Source organism: Lampetra fluviatilis, chromosome 3 (genome assembly GCF_964198595.1).
Source record: "Lampetra fluviatilis chromosome 3, kcLamFluv1.1, whole genome shotgun sequence".
Lineage (NCBI taxonomy): Eukaryota > Metazoa > Chordata > Hyperoartia > Petromyzontiformes > Petromyzontidae > Lampetra > Lampetra fluviatilis.
In genome coordinates, this window is record NC_136277.1 from 32,363,318 (window position 1) to 32,377,686 (window position 14,369).

Sequence of the window (14,369 nt, forward strand, 5' to 3'; positions counted from 1 at the left end):
GAGTGTGTGAGTGTGAGTGAGTGTTAGTGAGTGTGAGTGAGTGTGAGAGTGAGTGAGTGTTAGTGAGTGTGAGAGTGAGTGAGTGTGAATGAAAGTGTGTGAATGTGAATGAGAGTGAGCGAGTGTTAGTGAGTGTTAGTGAGTGTGAGTGAGTGTGAGAGTGAGTGAGTGTTAGTGAGTGTGAGAGTGAGTGAGTGTGAATGAAAGTGTGTGAATGTGAATGAGAGTGAGCGAGTGTTAGTGAGTGTTGAGAGTGAGTGAGTGTGAATGAAAGTGTGTGAATGTGAATGAGAGTGAGCGAGTGTTAGTGAGTGTTGAGAGTGAGTGAGTGTTGAGAGTGAGTCCCACGCTCTCCCTCCCCCCACCCCCCCCTTCACGCTCCCCGTCAAGTACCCGCGCGGTGCATGCCGGGCCTGCTCTCTCCCGCGCCGCCATATTGGACAAAAGGAAAGTTTCCCCATGAAGGAGGAGGCCTAGCGAGGAGGGCTCCGCGAAGCCGCGTTCAGCCTCGTCTCTCCCCCCACCCTCACCACCACAAACCCCATCGTCTATCTCTCTCTCTTTCTCTCTTCGTCGTCATTTTATCCTTATCTGTTGTCAGAAATGCTCAGAAGATGTCTCTGGCATCGCTGAAACAGGAGCTCAAGCTGCTCGAGTCCATCTTCGACAAGAGCCACGAGCGCTTTCGGATCGTGAGCGGCGGCGTCGACGAACTCGCGTGCCACTTCCTCAGCGGCGCGTCCGCACCGCTCGTCGTCCACTGCACCATTACGGTGAGGGAGAGCGCCGGTGCCAGGGGTGGACGAGGGGCGGACGACGTCTCCGCCGCCCCGCCTCGCTTCTGCCCTCGCCCCCCCTCCTTCGCTCCCGCCGCCTTAGGAGCGCACGAGCCCGGCCGCGCTCGCTAGTCGAGGCCGCTAGCGCGGCGCGACGGTGTAGGCCGCTGTGTGAATGCACAGTGAGAGGAGAGGGAGCTTTGAAATGGGGATTATTAGGACGGCGTTGATTGTTTGGTTCGTATTTATGTTATTTTTTTGTATTCCAATTGTGATTTCTGCGGTGAATGTGTTTTTATAGGTGTGCGCGTGTAGGGGTTCTGATACGTGGAGGCAGTGGTCGGTTACACCATATTGTTTTGGGGAGTGGGTGACTGTTTTTGCTGGCTTATTTGACAGCTGTGAATGTCAAACTCGACTTCCCCGTGACACTTGACGTGTTTTACGCAACCGAGCACGGAGACTGGCTCGTAGCGCGGCTATCGCCTCCAATATTTTTTTTACAAGTGCGTCACGCCAAACCAGCAGCAGGAACAGACTGCTCTCTCTTCGGTGATGTCACCGTGCCCAGCCGCAGTCGTTTTCCATTTTATAATATTATTACTGTAACTGTAGCTTTAGTGGCCGAGCGCCTGGGTGTTGTGCGTGGCCTGCTGGTGTGAAACACCACCCCGTCGTGTCCAGTTTGACCAGCGGCCCCTTGGTTTGAACACGAGTTGGGGCGGGGGGGGTGTATGGCGGTAGGGGACACCCTGGAACTCACCCCTCGCAGCGTAAACAAACTTGCTGAGCTTGCCGGGACTTGCAATCGCCATCCAAATGACGAACTTGCATTTAAGCCATCAGCATAAACCGAGCTTGGAATGGCATTGCAACAGCAGCGTCATCGCAACGCATACTGTGTGCGCCCACGCACACAAGTTCAAGTGGAAATTTTGCATATAGAGTGGGCTATACAGTAACAGCGTGTCAGGGTGTGTACTGATGTAGAATCGTAAGACCTTTGAACGTATTATTTGGTTGTAAGCGTCGTTATAAAATGCGGCTTGCATAACACGCGTCCTTGTCCTCACCCATCCCAAACTTGTGTGTCAACAGGAAGGTTACCCGAGTTCGGCACCGATATGGTTTGCAGAATCAGATGACCCTCACTTGGCTGCTGTACTTGAGAAAATCGGCAGCATAAACTCAAGCAGAACTTTGGTACGTTTGTGGGGAATTTTTATTTGGTTGTATGCAGTACAGATTTTTTTTTATGAAGTACAAAACATAAAATATTCAGGGTCGATAAGAATAACTGTTGTGTATGCTGCAGTTTTGTTTGGAAGTTCGAACGCGGACGTCAATTCTGTAAGAGACTAATGTGTGTTCGCTACGTACACATGATTTGGCAGCTTTTGCAGCAGCTCAAGCGGTTGCTGACAGACTTGTGCAAGCTGTGTGGCTTGCCGCAGCATCCCGACATTGAAATGCTGGATCAGCCTCTCCCCAGTGAGCAGGTGAGCTTTCATTGGTGTATTTACTTTAGCGCTCGTCTTACACATGAATGAGACAACTTGGCAATGCAAAAAATGTCACGTTGTTATAAAGATGCATTTCACTATTTACACCTCACTTCTACCAATGTAGATGCCTGCAGATGTCAAGAATTGTGTGTGCCATGTCAGTTTGTGTAATTTTGTAGGCTTAAGGCCCATACTCTTGGTCACGGCTAAAATCAGGCTTTGCTCCAGCTGAAGTGAGCCAACGCAAAATCGTACTTAGTTGGCACTGGGTGTAGGCCCAGCCACATTCAGGATAATATACATGAGCTGAGCCGAGCCACGACGGACTCGATTATGTGTCTTCGCAAGGAACTGAGCAGCTCAAACCGAGCTGTTCGTGGCCAAAACCAGAGCCAAGCCGGGACTAAAGATATGGATATTAGCATCCAACTGAAGTTGGTGCATGAAATTAAATAAACAATCTATATTTTTTTCTGCGATTTAGAGTACCACGGATGAAAACATGACCTCGGACGAAGAGGATGAAGATATGGCAGAGGTATGACTAGTGTAATTCTTTTCCAGATAATGCCATGGAATCCACTAGTGCTAATTTTCTTGTAGAGTATATGCGAATTGTATTTATATTATCGTTCTAGGACCTTACTCTTAACTGCACTCCACTATCTAAAGTGCTCTATGCTCGATTCCTGCAAAGACTTAGAAATCCCACTCTGCCATCAAGATGCAGACGTTGACCATATCTGTGAAGACAGGAACCAACTTCTAATGAAGGAAAACCATTACAAGATGATAGTTGACCTCATTGTAAAGGGAGGCAAAAAGAGCAGATAAGAGTGATCAGTACATTTAGCATGGCAGTTAGAAATGAAATTAGAAATTGTTTTAATTTGAAGCTTTCGTTACTGCAGGAATCCATACTCTTTGGTTCTTTCTTTCCCACCTGATGATGGACGCTTGTGTTGCGCCCGAAACGTCGTGATTTACTTTATTTTATACCTACGTGACTTTACCGAAAGAACCAAAGAGTAAGCAATTGTTTGTTCATATTCGCAGCCAGGAGGGAGGGAGGGACACGAAGATAACCCTTTTCATTAAAGTCTCGAAAATGGACCAGAAGTGGTCATGGGAAGGACACATTAATAGAAGGGGGGCAATGGCTAACGGATGAGGCTTATTTTGTAAGTGCTCCACATTGGCATGTAGATTATTCTATTTTAAACAACATTTTGCAGCTTCAACATGTATATGCCAATATATGTAACCTGCTGACCCACCCATACTGGACATGTGTGAAAGATCTGCATAGCTCATCGGATTCCTCCAGTCTAAATTAATATTCTGATACGTAAAAATTAGCAATAGTATCAAACAGTGATGCAAAATATGAAAGAATGTTCACGCCTTATAATGCTGAACAAGATTCAGTCTGGCATGACTAACATGAGGTGAAGTGTTTAGAAAACACTAAGATAAATTGGCTAATGTTCTTTATCATTTATTCATTTTTTATTAACTGTCATTGGAACTGCATGTTCTAGGTGGACAGTGCAAGATGTGTATATTGTAATGTGAATCTCGTTTATATTTCAGTTATATCAATTTCCAAAACACGTGTGCCAATTGCTCAATTACAACTTGTTAATTTTCCTTAGAGCATAGTTTATATTTTAGTGGCTGTGCCTTTTTAAGGAAATGTTTTAAATAAAAACTTAAAATTACCATTAAAGACAGTTCAGCCAATGTTTAGAATTGCTTCCCATTAAGTTATTGGCAATTGATTTTATAAAAGGTCCAAGGGGTAGAGTATAAAATGTTATCATATTCATGTCTGCATTCTGTTACATGTGACTGGACAGGACAATGATGACATGGACCACTATGAGATGAAAGAGGATGAGCCGCCAGAAGAGAAAAAGACTGACGAGGATGGGATTGAAAAAGAGAATTTGGAAGTCTTAGAGAAGATCCGGCAGAACCAGCGCAGAGACTACCTAAATGTATGTTTTACGCTTTTACTATTGCAGTACTATTGCAGCTTTAACACTGGGATGCAACCCTGGGTCAAAGAAACATGAAATGTCTTTGGTATTGTGTATGATAGACTGTTGGCTCGCCTTATCCAATATGCTTAACATCGTATTACATGAAGGGATCAGTCGGTCATTTTTTGTGAGCAAACATATCAATGCTTTAACAGGTCTTCCTGACCCAGCCAGCATGGAGTATTTGAGGGCTGCATCCTAGGGTTAAATGTTTAAGTGTACTATTGACATGTTTTAAATGTGTTTGTTGGTTGAACACTACGTTTTGTGCATACCTAATGGCCTCGCTTTTATAAATGTTTTCAGGGAACAGTATCTGGCTCTGTCCAGGCTACTGACAGGCTGATGAAAGAACTCAGGGATATTTATAGGTCTGCAAGCTTCAAAGCAGGTAATTTGGTATTTCTCAGTATTTTATAACACATCCACCTTGTATTTTTTTTATAAATAATAATATTTTGTATACTGTGGTTCACACAATTGTGTGCACTTTTCACAGGAAACTATGCAGTTGACCTTGTAAATGACAGTCTCTATGAATGGAATGTGAAAATTCTGAAGTAAGTATTTTTCTTATTTGTGCCTTCACGTTGAAATTATTTGGTTAAATATTGTAAAAAGCATTTAAAATGCTTTAGAGTATTGGCCTCTCTCTTTGGCAGCTTGTCAATAAATGTAGGTATGGAACAGATGGTTGATTGAAGATTTGCCAAACATACACAATACAAAAATGAATGTAGCAAATTACAGCTATCATTGAGCCATGGTTAGTTGGCAGTTCAGAAATGCATTCGATTGAATTATGCCGAATACACCTTCAAGTTCGTGATCGATAAGATGTGAACAGGTGATTGCTACTAAGAGATTCTGGTTTAATTACTCTGCCATTTTGCTCTTCCCACTCCTGTGTAGAGTTGACCCAGACAGTGCTTTGCACAGTGACCTTCAGGTGATGAAGGAGAAAGAGGGCAAATGTCACATTTCTATGAATTTTTCATTTAAAGTAAGTTTTGAGTGTATCTGTGCTGCATCACATAATTGGGATCAAGCTGTATTATTCATTGGGGGTTAACATGATCATTATATACAAATATCTTTTGAGTGTGATCAATAACTGAATGTCATGTTTTTCAGGATAATTTTCCATTTGACCCACCGTTTGTGAGAGTGGTGTCGCCAATCTTGACTGGCGGGTAAGATTTTCAACTCTTATAAAATCCTTCACAATTTAGCTGACCATAATCTCACTGCATTTTTATAGACATCCACTACCAAGGCTGAACACAACGTTTTCAGCATGACAATCGCCTACAACAAATATTCTTGTACAAATCACATTTTGTATTTCTCCATTTGACGTTTTCAATTTTAATGTATTGCCAATAGGGTGTAAGTTGGCTAACATATTGTACATGCAATCTGTTTCGTTAAAATGCATTGCACATTTAATTTCCTTTGATCGAATATTTGCCATCTCCAGATATGTTCTTGGGGGAGGTGCAATATGTATGGAACTTTTGACAAAACAGGTACTACTTTAGTTGATTTACTCAAGCAACACCATACATCACATTTAGATGACTTCAATCATAGTCACGATTTAAAGTATTCTACTGTTTAATAAAAAATAGTATTTTACCCGATAACCTCTTGCATGCACCGTTAACGTAACTGTGTAATGTACTATTATACCCTTTGTTGAATCAGTGGTGCATCTTGGACAATGTGCTATGTGCTATACTTTAAATTGTGCAGTTTATTTATAATTGTTGTGTCCTGGTGTGAAAGGGTTGGAGCAGTGCATATTCCATCGAGTCGGTCATAATGCAGATCAGTGCAACCCTTGTGAAGGGCAAGGCACGCATTCAGTTTGGAGCAAATACGGTAAGCCACACTAGTTTACACGCTTTTTACAGTGCAAACATTCAAACTTTCTATGTGTATGTTGATTTGCGTGCACATGACTTTGCAACCAGTAATATGTGTTTTAATCCATTTTCTTTGGGTAAAAACCAGAATGGATTTCTTTCACAGAACCAATACAGCTTGGCTAGAGCGCAGCAGTCATTCAAATCCCTCGTCCAGATTCACGAAAAAAATGGTAGGATTAAACTTTTATTTTTACACAATCCCATCGCAATAAATAACGCACCCCTTCGTCTCTCCACTGTCGGCTCTTGACAATGCCATGCAATGTTTTCCTTGCAGGATGGTTCACACCGCCTAAAGAGGACGGCTAATTTGAGGAGCCCCCCACCCGCCTTGTTATTGAATGGACCATGTACAGTTCCCTTAGGGTTTCCCCGAATCTGCTGAGGACACTTTCACTCCAAGTATTGCTTCATGTAAAATGTAGGCATGAGTTAAGTAGCTTCGTCACAGAAAACTGAAGTGAAAACCTTTTCCTCTTCTGGATGCTCACTCGAAGATTCTTCTCTGCTTCTGCGGTGAATAGTATACAAGATGCGTGAAGAAGCTGCAATGTTTAAGCCTCGTCTTCAATAAGAAGCCTTGATTGTGATGAGGAAAAATGTTCCGTTATAAAAAAAAAACTTCTATTACACCTGACCTTGTTATTTTCAATGACATAGTTTGATTATGATGAAAGAATGTGCTGCTTGGTTCTCTTTGGCTTGTAGAATACACATCTCAAACTTTTTAGGTGTAATTTGTTAGTTCTGCGTAACAATGGTAAGTGCAGGATAAAGCTGTTGACCACAGTAATCGGAAATGGGCTGCTCATGCACTTACTAAGTCCTTGCAGAAAATTGTCTTCTCCCCATTTAAAATCATTTGCCATTGGAAAGTGCATTGTGAGTGTTTACATTTGGCTGTGAACTCCCTCGTTTGCGTATTGCTGCACAATAGAAATAAAGGTCAAGTAAACACACAATTTCATTTTAACTTAATGCGATTATATCCGAATGCACCACTGTCCAAGCAAAATAAAGTACACTTCCAATGTCACCCATTAGGGCTTGTGTAACCTGCTGGAGACGGTGTAATTGTACAAATTAAATAAAATAGCCAACTTTTATCAGCTTCTGTTTTCATTATAAGCATTATGTAAAGCAAATGGAAGTTTAACTTTTCAGGGTTCATTGTATGACTTTGCATTCTTTATACTGATGTTGAAGCTGTTTAAACTGCAGGATTCTGGTAAAAGTACTGCAAAATATAATTGTGCTAAAATGTGAATTCTGTTACAGTCTATTTACCCGACAGTAAAATGGGTTCAACTTTGAACGTTGTGTTGTATGATATCCTTGGACCCAGGCATGTAAAGTCGAGGATAGTTGCGTTAGCGGCAACGGAAACTACCCTTTACGTACATGAGAAGATGGTGTAATTGAATGAGGGATGGGCATTGTAGGTTTGGGTGCATGAAAAATGGACTCAAAACATGTCTTTAAGCCTATTCTTTATTGGCATATTCCCTCTGTTTTAGTTGTAAAATTACAGACACGTTGAAGCTGCACGTGGTTAATGTAACATCACTTGTGAGTTTTGACATGATAAAAAAAACAATATCCATTTTTTTGCCGTGGTTGTCTATACCTATAGACTTGTAAAAAAAAAATCGCACACAAATTTACACAGTTACCGAACATCTTTAAAATGTTATCGACCAGTCATACTACTGTTAATATATAACAACTGCATACATAAAAATGATAAAACCAGTACTGTAAAGATTTGAGCCTTTTAATAAATATGCAAATGTACCCAGATTACAGCAATAACATGTCAAGTGCTAGATTTAAATGTTAACCTTGTTGGGTTACATGTTGCATGGCAGAGAAAATAAGGGTTACAGACGCTGGTGTAGTGTTTATTAATGAATGGGTTAATGGATTTCATGGGCAGTGTCTACATCTTCAGTCATCTTTACCTCCCTCTTTTCTGCTTGGGTACGCAGCCACCGTTCCTTCTCGTACAGAGTTTTCCATTCTTTGGCTGTATGCACAAACAGTAAGCTAAAAACAAAATGCAACCGTAGCCCCCTTGTAAAAAAAAAATTATTGGCAGCACAAAATATAGCATGGAATGTTTACTGGCACATCGATTGCTGTGGTCCAACACCTTGGTTTGCTTTGTGGACGGGGTAAACTGGTCTCAAGATAGTGTGAGCAAGAGGTGTGTTTACTGTATGTGAAATGGTGCAAAGTAAAAATGATACTTGCCTTCCTGCAGCTGGGTTATTGCTATTCCTAGCATAGTATGTGCAGCCTTCAGCAAATTGATGGGATCTGAAAGCAATGGGCATTATATTTAAACGTGCATTTCCAATGTACTCTTTAAAGTATAATGTGGACACTTGGTAATATGCATGCAATGTAATCTTAAGCGTTTTAAAAAAAAAAGCAGCCTCATAACACCGATTAAATTGGCGTTCAAATGATCTTACCGTCCGTGACATCTGTACCGCCCTCCGTGCGGCACCTCCCTGAAGTCCTGGACAACACTGTTGCATTGGTGGTGTTGAATTCTCCCAGACCCACTTTACAGGAAGTGGCCGTATGGGCTGTGGTGGCACTTTGCTCTTCGTGTTCATTTACATGTTTGTCTGGAGTGGGTATTTCTACGTTTTTTTCTCCAGTGTAGTGAGAGATGCCTGCCATGACGTGTTTAGACTCGCCGGTTTCACGGTTTACCTGGCCGAGTTCTCCACGATAAGTGTCCGCATTGACAGAGCACTCTGCTGACCCTTTCCTGTGAAGTTGAATGCCACCTTTGACCACAGTGTTGGCACTCTTAACCAAACAGGGCCTGGAGCTGGCTGCAAGCTTGGAGCTGAAGCTAGAATTACACTTGGCGTGCGGTTGCTTACCAAGGTGTGAAAATTGAGTGTCCACAAATATAGCATTCCCGTGATTTTCTGTAGGGTAAAATTCGGCTAGGTTGCCAATGCTCGCACATCTTTTTGGCAACATTGCACTTTTGCTGGGACACATCCAGCCCTTACTGTAACTGTCGGGTAATTGCAAATCTGAAATTACTGCAGTCCTCTGGTCCCTCACGTCCTCCTTCCAACTTGGAACAAATTTTTCACGAGAATTGCTTTTTTCTGTGCAATTGGCCTCTTCGTTAAATATGCTATTAGCTGTAAATGAACTTGAAGGTGAATCGGTGACCGGTTCAGGTTGTATTTCTTTCAAGAGATGGTGTTTAACCACCTCTAATCCAAAGTCGCACAATAACTTATTTCTGATTGATCGATTGCGAGCAACATGGGTACCCAACGGACCCTGGCCTCTCTCCAGCGCCGTGTCATGTGCGCTTCCCTGGCTGCTGACAGGTGGCGAGCAGGGCCGCGAGATCTTGCAAGGCGAGCCCTCCACGGCATCCCCCGACAAATCCATCGACATGCATTTCATGGGAAGAAAACCTTCTGCGGGAAGTCCTCCGATGGGGGAGCACGAGGTCGGACGTTTCCTCTGAAGCTGGAAACGGAGCCACATTTGCCGCTGCTCTGTGGTGGGGTGATCGGTGGCGAGTTTCAGAACCCCTGCTTTGGTCGTAAGGGACCTGCCTTGTTTGTCATGCCCATGAGTGGCAAACGCCGCCGGAGAGAATAATGTGCCACAGTCGTCGCAGCTGATGCACGTCGAGTCTGAACCTGAAATGTAGAACCTGTGTGATGAAAAAAATCCGTAAAAATGTAAAAGCAAAGCAAGCTAATTAGACATGTTTTGGCTTCATAGTAAATTACTGCACCCAGTTCTATGTATGTATAATGTAATGTACAGCCTGCAAATCCACCTCCACCACCTTGTCGGTGGTGGAGGTTGCTCGACTCTCCTGAACTACTCACGAGCCTTTTGCCCGTTCAAGGACGGGTGTGTTGCAGTAAATCTGAAACTTGCAAGCGAAAAGCAGACCGCGACGTGATATATTCATTGCATCAATACGTGTGCAATTCATAAGAGCGCGGTGACACAGACCAATTTCATTTTAAGGTTATAATCCCTTGTTCATCACGACGACCTTTTTACTTTGATGTCTCAACAGCGTTACGGAGATCGCGTGACGTGAGGGTTCTTCCTTTGTAGTGAGGGCTGTGAGTTGACGCCGAGGAGGGGGGAGGAGGCGCCCCGTCCCCCCATGTGGAGTGACGTCACCCGATAATTATTTTGAAGGGGGGTGGGGTGTTCATTTGGAGGACGTCACCTGTTCATGATTATTGATTAGGGGGCTGTTTGATGTGGAGGGACGTCACGAGCGTTAAGGACAGACATTCCTGGGTGATGATCGTAGGTATTCTGGTCAGGATGGGTGAGTGAAGGGCGTGCCAGTTACAACACATCACACCCCACTAATATTAGCCGTGTCCGGGAATCGAACTCCAGCCCCTTTGTGTGTCCTGTATAGCCCTGCCTATTATATTTATTTGGTTTAAATGTATGGGAAAACCCCACAGCTCGTTTCATGTTCTCGCTATGCAAGTGCATCGTGCCCATTATTTAGGCATTAGCCTTGCAGGGATGTCCTTTTCAAATGTTCAAGTTCAAGTTTATTTATTAGGTATAGCCCTGTGAGCCATTCGGCTCTTGAATCGGGTGCAACCGCAACAAACAAAAAAAAAACATGAACAAAAAAACATCTTAAAGTGAATATGTGACTAAGTGCAAACAGAAAATCCAAGAAAAGACAGCAAAATATTGCAGAAAAAACACCGTACACCAACGCTGTGTGCAAAAATCCCAGTGGGATGCAAGTCAAACAACAACAACATAAGAAGTTTCATCTCCGTTGTGGATAATTCAAATCGCCTTACTGTGGTGTTCGCATTTCGCGCGATCTTCTACCACTGATATCGAACTCACTTCGCAACAAAGGTGCCGTGTTGTACCCCGTCGTCTCCACAGCGCTGCAACGGCAGTGTAAGGTTCAGGGAAGGTGAGCAGTACTTGAATGTCGAACTGGTTACAGCAGTTGCAGCTGCTGGTGCCGGTGCTGCAAACAAAACAGGATTAATCAGTCACGTGTACGGAAAACACTGCCCACTGCTTCGAAGTAACAACACATCAAAACATCTGCCCGTTATTAATTATCGTAAGTCTATGTAATCTTGGTCCGCATATGAATGTATTTTCATTATGTTCAAATGGCACTGGAGGTTTCCTTGATTTTAATTATGTGCACAGCACAAGCGTACATATGTCTTGAGGCAGAATAAATAAAAATATGGTGCTCAACATTAAAACGAATTATGGTATGGGCATCGCATAACATGTAGGTCAGTTTTGCAACCAATAACAAACACTCCGATTCCAACCTTAAACCCCTAACATATAAAGCTTCAAAAAAGGGGTTATGAACAGAAGACTTGTTCTTGAATTTATTAGTTCAAATCCCAAACAGGGTTAACTCGCAGGAACAGGTAGAGTGTTGCCAATTGATGAACGCCGTCTGATGGAATGTCATCGGTGGTTGGCTTATCGTTCAATAAAGAGCAATCAGGATATTTCCACTTGAGGTGGTGTTCTCGTATCCTGCCACCAGTCATGTTTATCCAGGACACGGACTCTTCTACTTACGAACATTCGACCCAGTGACACAATTCTAATTCCCAGCCATGCCTATCAAAGGCGGGCAACAACTGAACTCGTTCCGTGATCACCCCCCCCCACCCACCTTCAACAACCTGCATTGACCACCATGGTGTGGTATGGTTAACCCTCCACCCCTTTTGACTGACATTGTGGGCAGGCATTCATCCAGCAGTGGCTTAAAGGAGTAACAAAATGCATTACTTCTCAGCACATCATCTCGCAATCCAACACTTCCAGGTAGCAGCTGGCCACTTCCCAGGCTGTCTGGCGGTCGTGTGGAGCGAGCTGCCTTCACACGCAGGTCTACAGCTGGCGCTCCAGAGTGGGTCTGATCCTGCTGTTGCTGCAGCTGCAGTCGAGATGCCATTGATGTGATGACATTGTGGTCTCTGAATGAGCGGATGAGAACCTCAGCCTCCAACTGCAGGGGCAAATTGAACATCTGTTGCAATTACAGCAATAACCTTCATCGGACAAACAGATGGGCGTTGTGCATGTGCACAGTGCAGGTTAATGTCACCGGCGGTGCAGGTACGACATACCTTACTGATCATCCGACAGGTCTTGGCATTGAACTCAACCACTCCGAGTCTCTGCAAGTGCTTAAAATGCAGGCTAGGACAGGTAATTATACTCTAAATGGGGGGGGGGAGGAGATATATTTTTTTAAACATTAACTGCAAGATACAGATTATAGGACTGTATATACGTTTAAAGAAAAATGGACCACCCCGTAAACATTTTTCCACTGACCAAAGTCAGAACTGCATTGTTTGAAAATTGAAATTTCCCGCACATACCTTCAGATTCATCTGTGTACATTTTTGATAAATGCGTGCTGAAGACTTGAATAAAACCTGCAGAGTAAAGTTCATCAACGTGCAGTAACTGCAGTGTCCGGCACAAAGTAACGAACTTGGCATCGCCAGCAAACTTTTAAGAAACAAAACACAATCTGTTGTATGTTTTTTTTGGCCCAAGTGCACAATTTATTTAAATATAATACACGGAAAACTTGGTTGTGCGTGTTGATAAATAATGCACTTATACTGACCCACTGTGAATACAATAATTCTGCTACCAAATACAAGACGTGTTTTGTAATTCCATGCTAAATGGCACATTAAGTTGCAGTTGCACAGTCGTCTCGACACAACGCAGCAGGATTAGCAGCACAAGTACATCACCATCAATCATGATCAATCCACTGTCGGATGAAGGCCTCCCTAGCGGTTACCATCATGGCCCTGCAATTTAGCAAGCGTAAGTGTCCAGCTCTCCGATGTATTTTTGGGCTGTGCCGCGTGTTTCAGCATGGATATCCAAAGCTCCAATCGTGTGGAGCCAAATGTCAGTCATCACGCCGATCAAAATGCGTTGCAACCCAAAAAAACGCATCAAGACTTCTAAGCACACGTGACATGCATTCGCTCGTTTACCTTGTTTCGGATTTCCGTGAGAGGAATATAGGAGTCCACTCCGATGACGACCGCATGCACCTTCACACCGAGGAGCCACTCACTCCGCACGCTGGGCGTCACATCCGTCTCGTTCATAACAATCGTCGTGTACCTTGCGCAGGCCTCTAAAGTCAGTCTACAGTCGGGAACCCGGCGACGACTTCCAAGATAGCCGCAGAGTCGCAAAAGTTCAGCCGAGTTTTCAGGCTCGCCACATAAAAGCTGCGGGCTGTACTTCTATACACCACCGCTAAGGTCTAACCGAACGTCCGTTTGGGTGATTTTAGTTGATCTTCAAGCAACCAACAAGAAGTTGACGCCACACACAGCTGCCTACATTCAGTACATTTGTCAATAACTCGGTTTGCAAACTGCACAAAGCTGCATTGGGTTCGCGAGCTACACGAAATGACTTGGGTCTAAAATTGGACACGTCCGAACAGTAAGACAGCTGCCACTTGTGAAGCACAAGCCACACACACTGAACACGTGACTGGCTACATACATGCTGGGGTATGGGCTACAGAGTTAAAATTAACACCGACTATGTCATTAGTGATCTCGTAACAAAAAAAAGAGAAAGAAAAAACACTTCAATGGGTTTAATTATTGGCATTGAAAATATCACTTGTAGAAGCTACAACAAAATAATTCGGGAGCTTTATTTTGGAAAAAAAATCTCACATCCGAATAAAGGAACACTAATTTCCACACGGGCGACAGATTTTAACAATGCAGTGCTCTTGTTTAATAATACTTGTCTTGTCTTTTGCACATCACCAATTGCTGAAGAGCACGTGAACACATTTTTGCACGTGCAATAAGTTCAAAGTACATTTTTCATAAACGTGTGATAGAAATCTGTTTGCACAACCAAGATTTGTTCACTACATTCATACTGCAACACCAGGAATATTCTCAGTCTAACTTTGCTATAAATAATACCGTCACTGCATACCAGTCGTAACTATTCATAGCCACGAGTCGACAAAAACACACTATATGTTTGTTCCCTCAATGCACCTTG

At 43.3% G+C, this 14,369-nt stretch overlaps 1 protein-coding gene across 2 annotated transcripts; it reads left to right on the forward strand.

Moving 5' to 3' along the window:
• Positions 1-400: 400 nt before the first annotated feature.
• Positions 401-7,361, forward strand: LOC144931022 (ubiquitin-conjugating enzyme E2 Q2-like). 2 transcript variants are annotated; one of them, XM_078854893.1, is made up of 13 exons: positions 401-773; positions 1,875-1,979; positions 2,171-2,275; positions 2,766-2,819; positions 4,141-4,281; positions 4,633-4,717; positions 4,826-4,886; positions 5,239-5,329; positions 5,461-5,519; positions 5,807-5,855; positions 6,115-6,210; positions 6,361-6,427; positions 6,535-7,361. In XM_078854893.1, the coding sequence occupies exons 1-13, from the start codon at positions 405-407 to the stop codon at positions 6,564-6,566; spliced, it is 1,314 nt and encodes a 437-aa protein (XP_078711019.1). In that variant the 5' UTR covers positions 401-404; the 3' UTR covers positions 6,567-7,361. The 2 variants fall into 2 exon arrangements, with proteins under 2 accessions (XP_078711019.1, XP_078711018.1); XM_078854892.1 differs by having other exon boundaries at positions 402-773; positions 6,343-6,427.
• Positions 7,362-14,369: the final 7,008 nt, after the last annotated feature.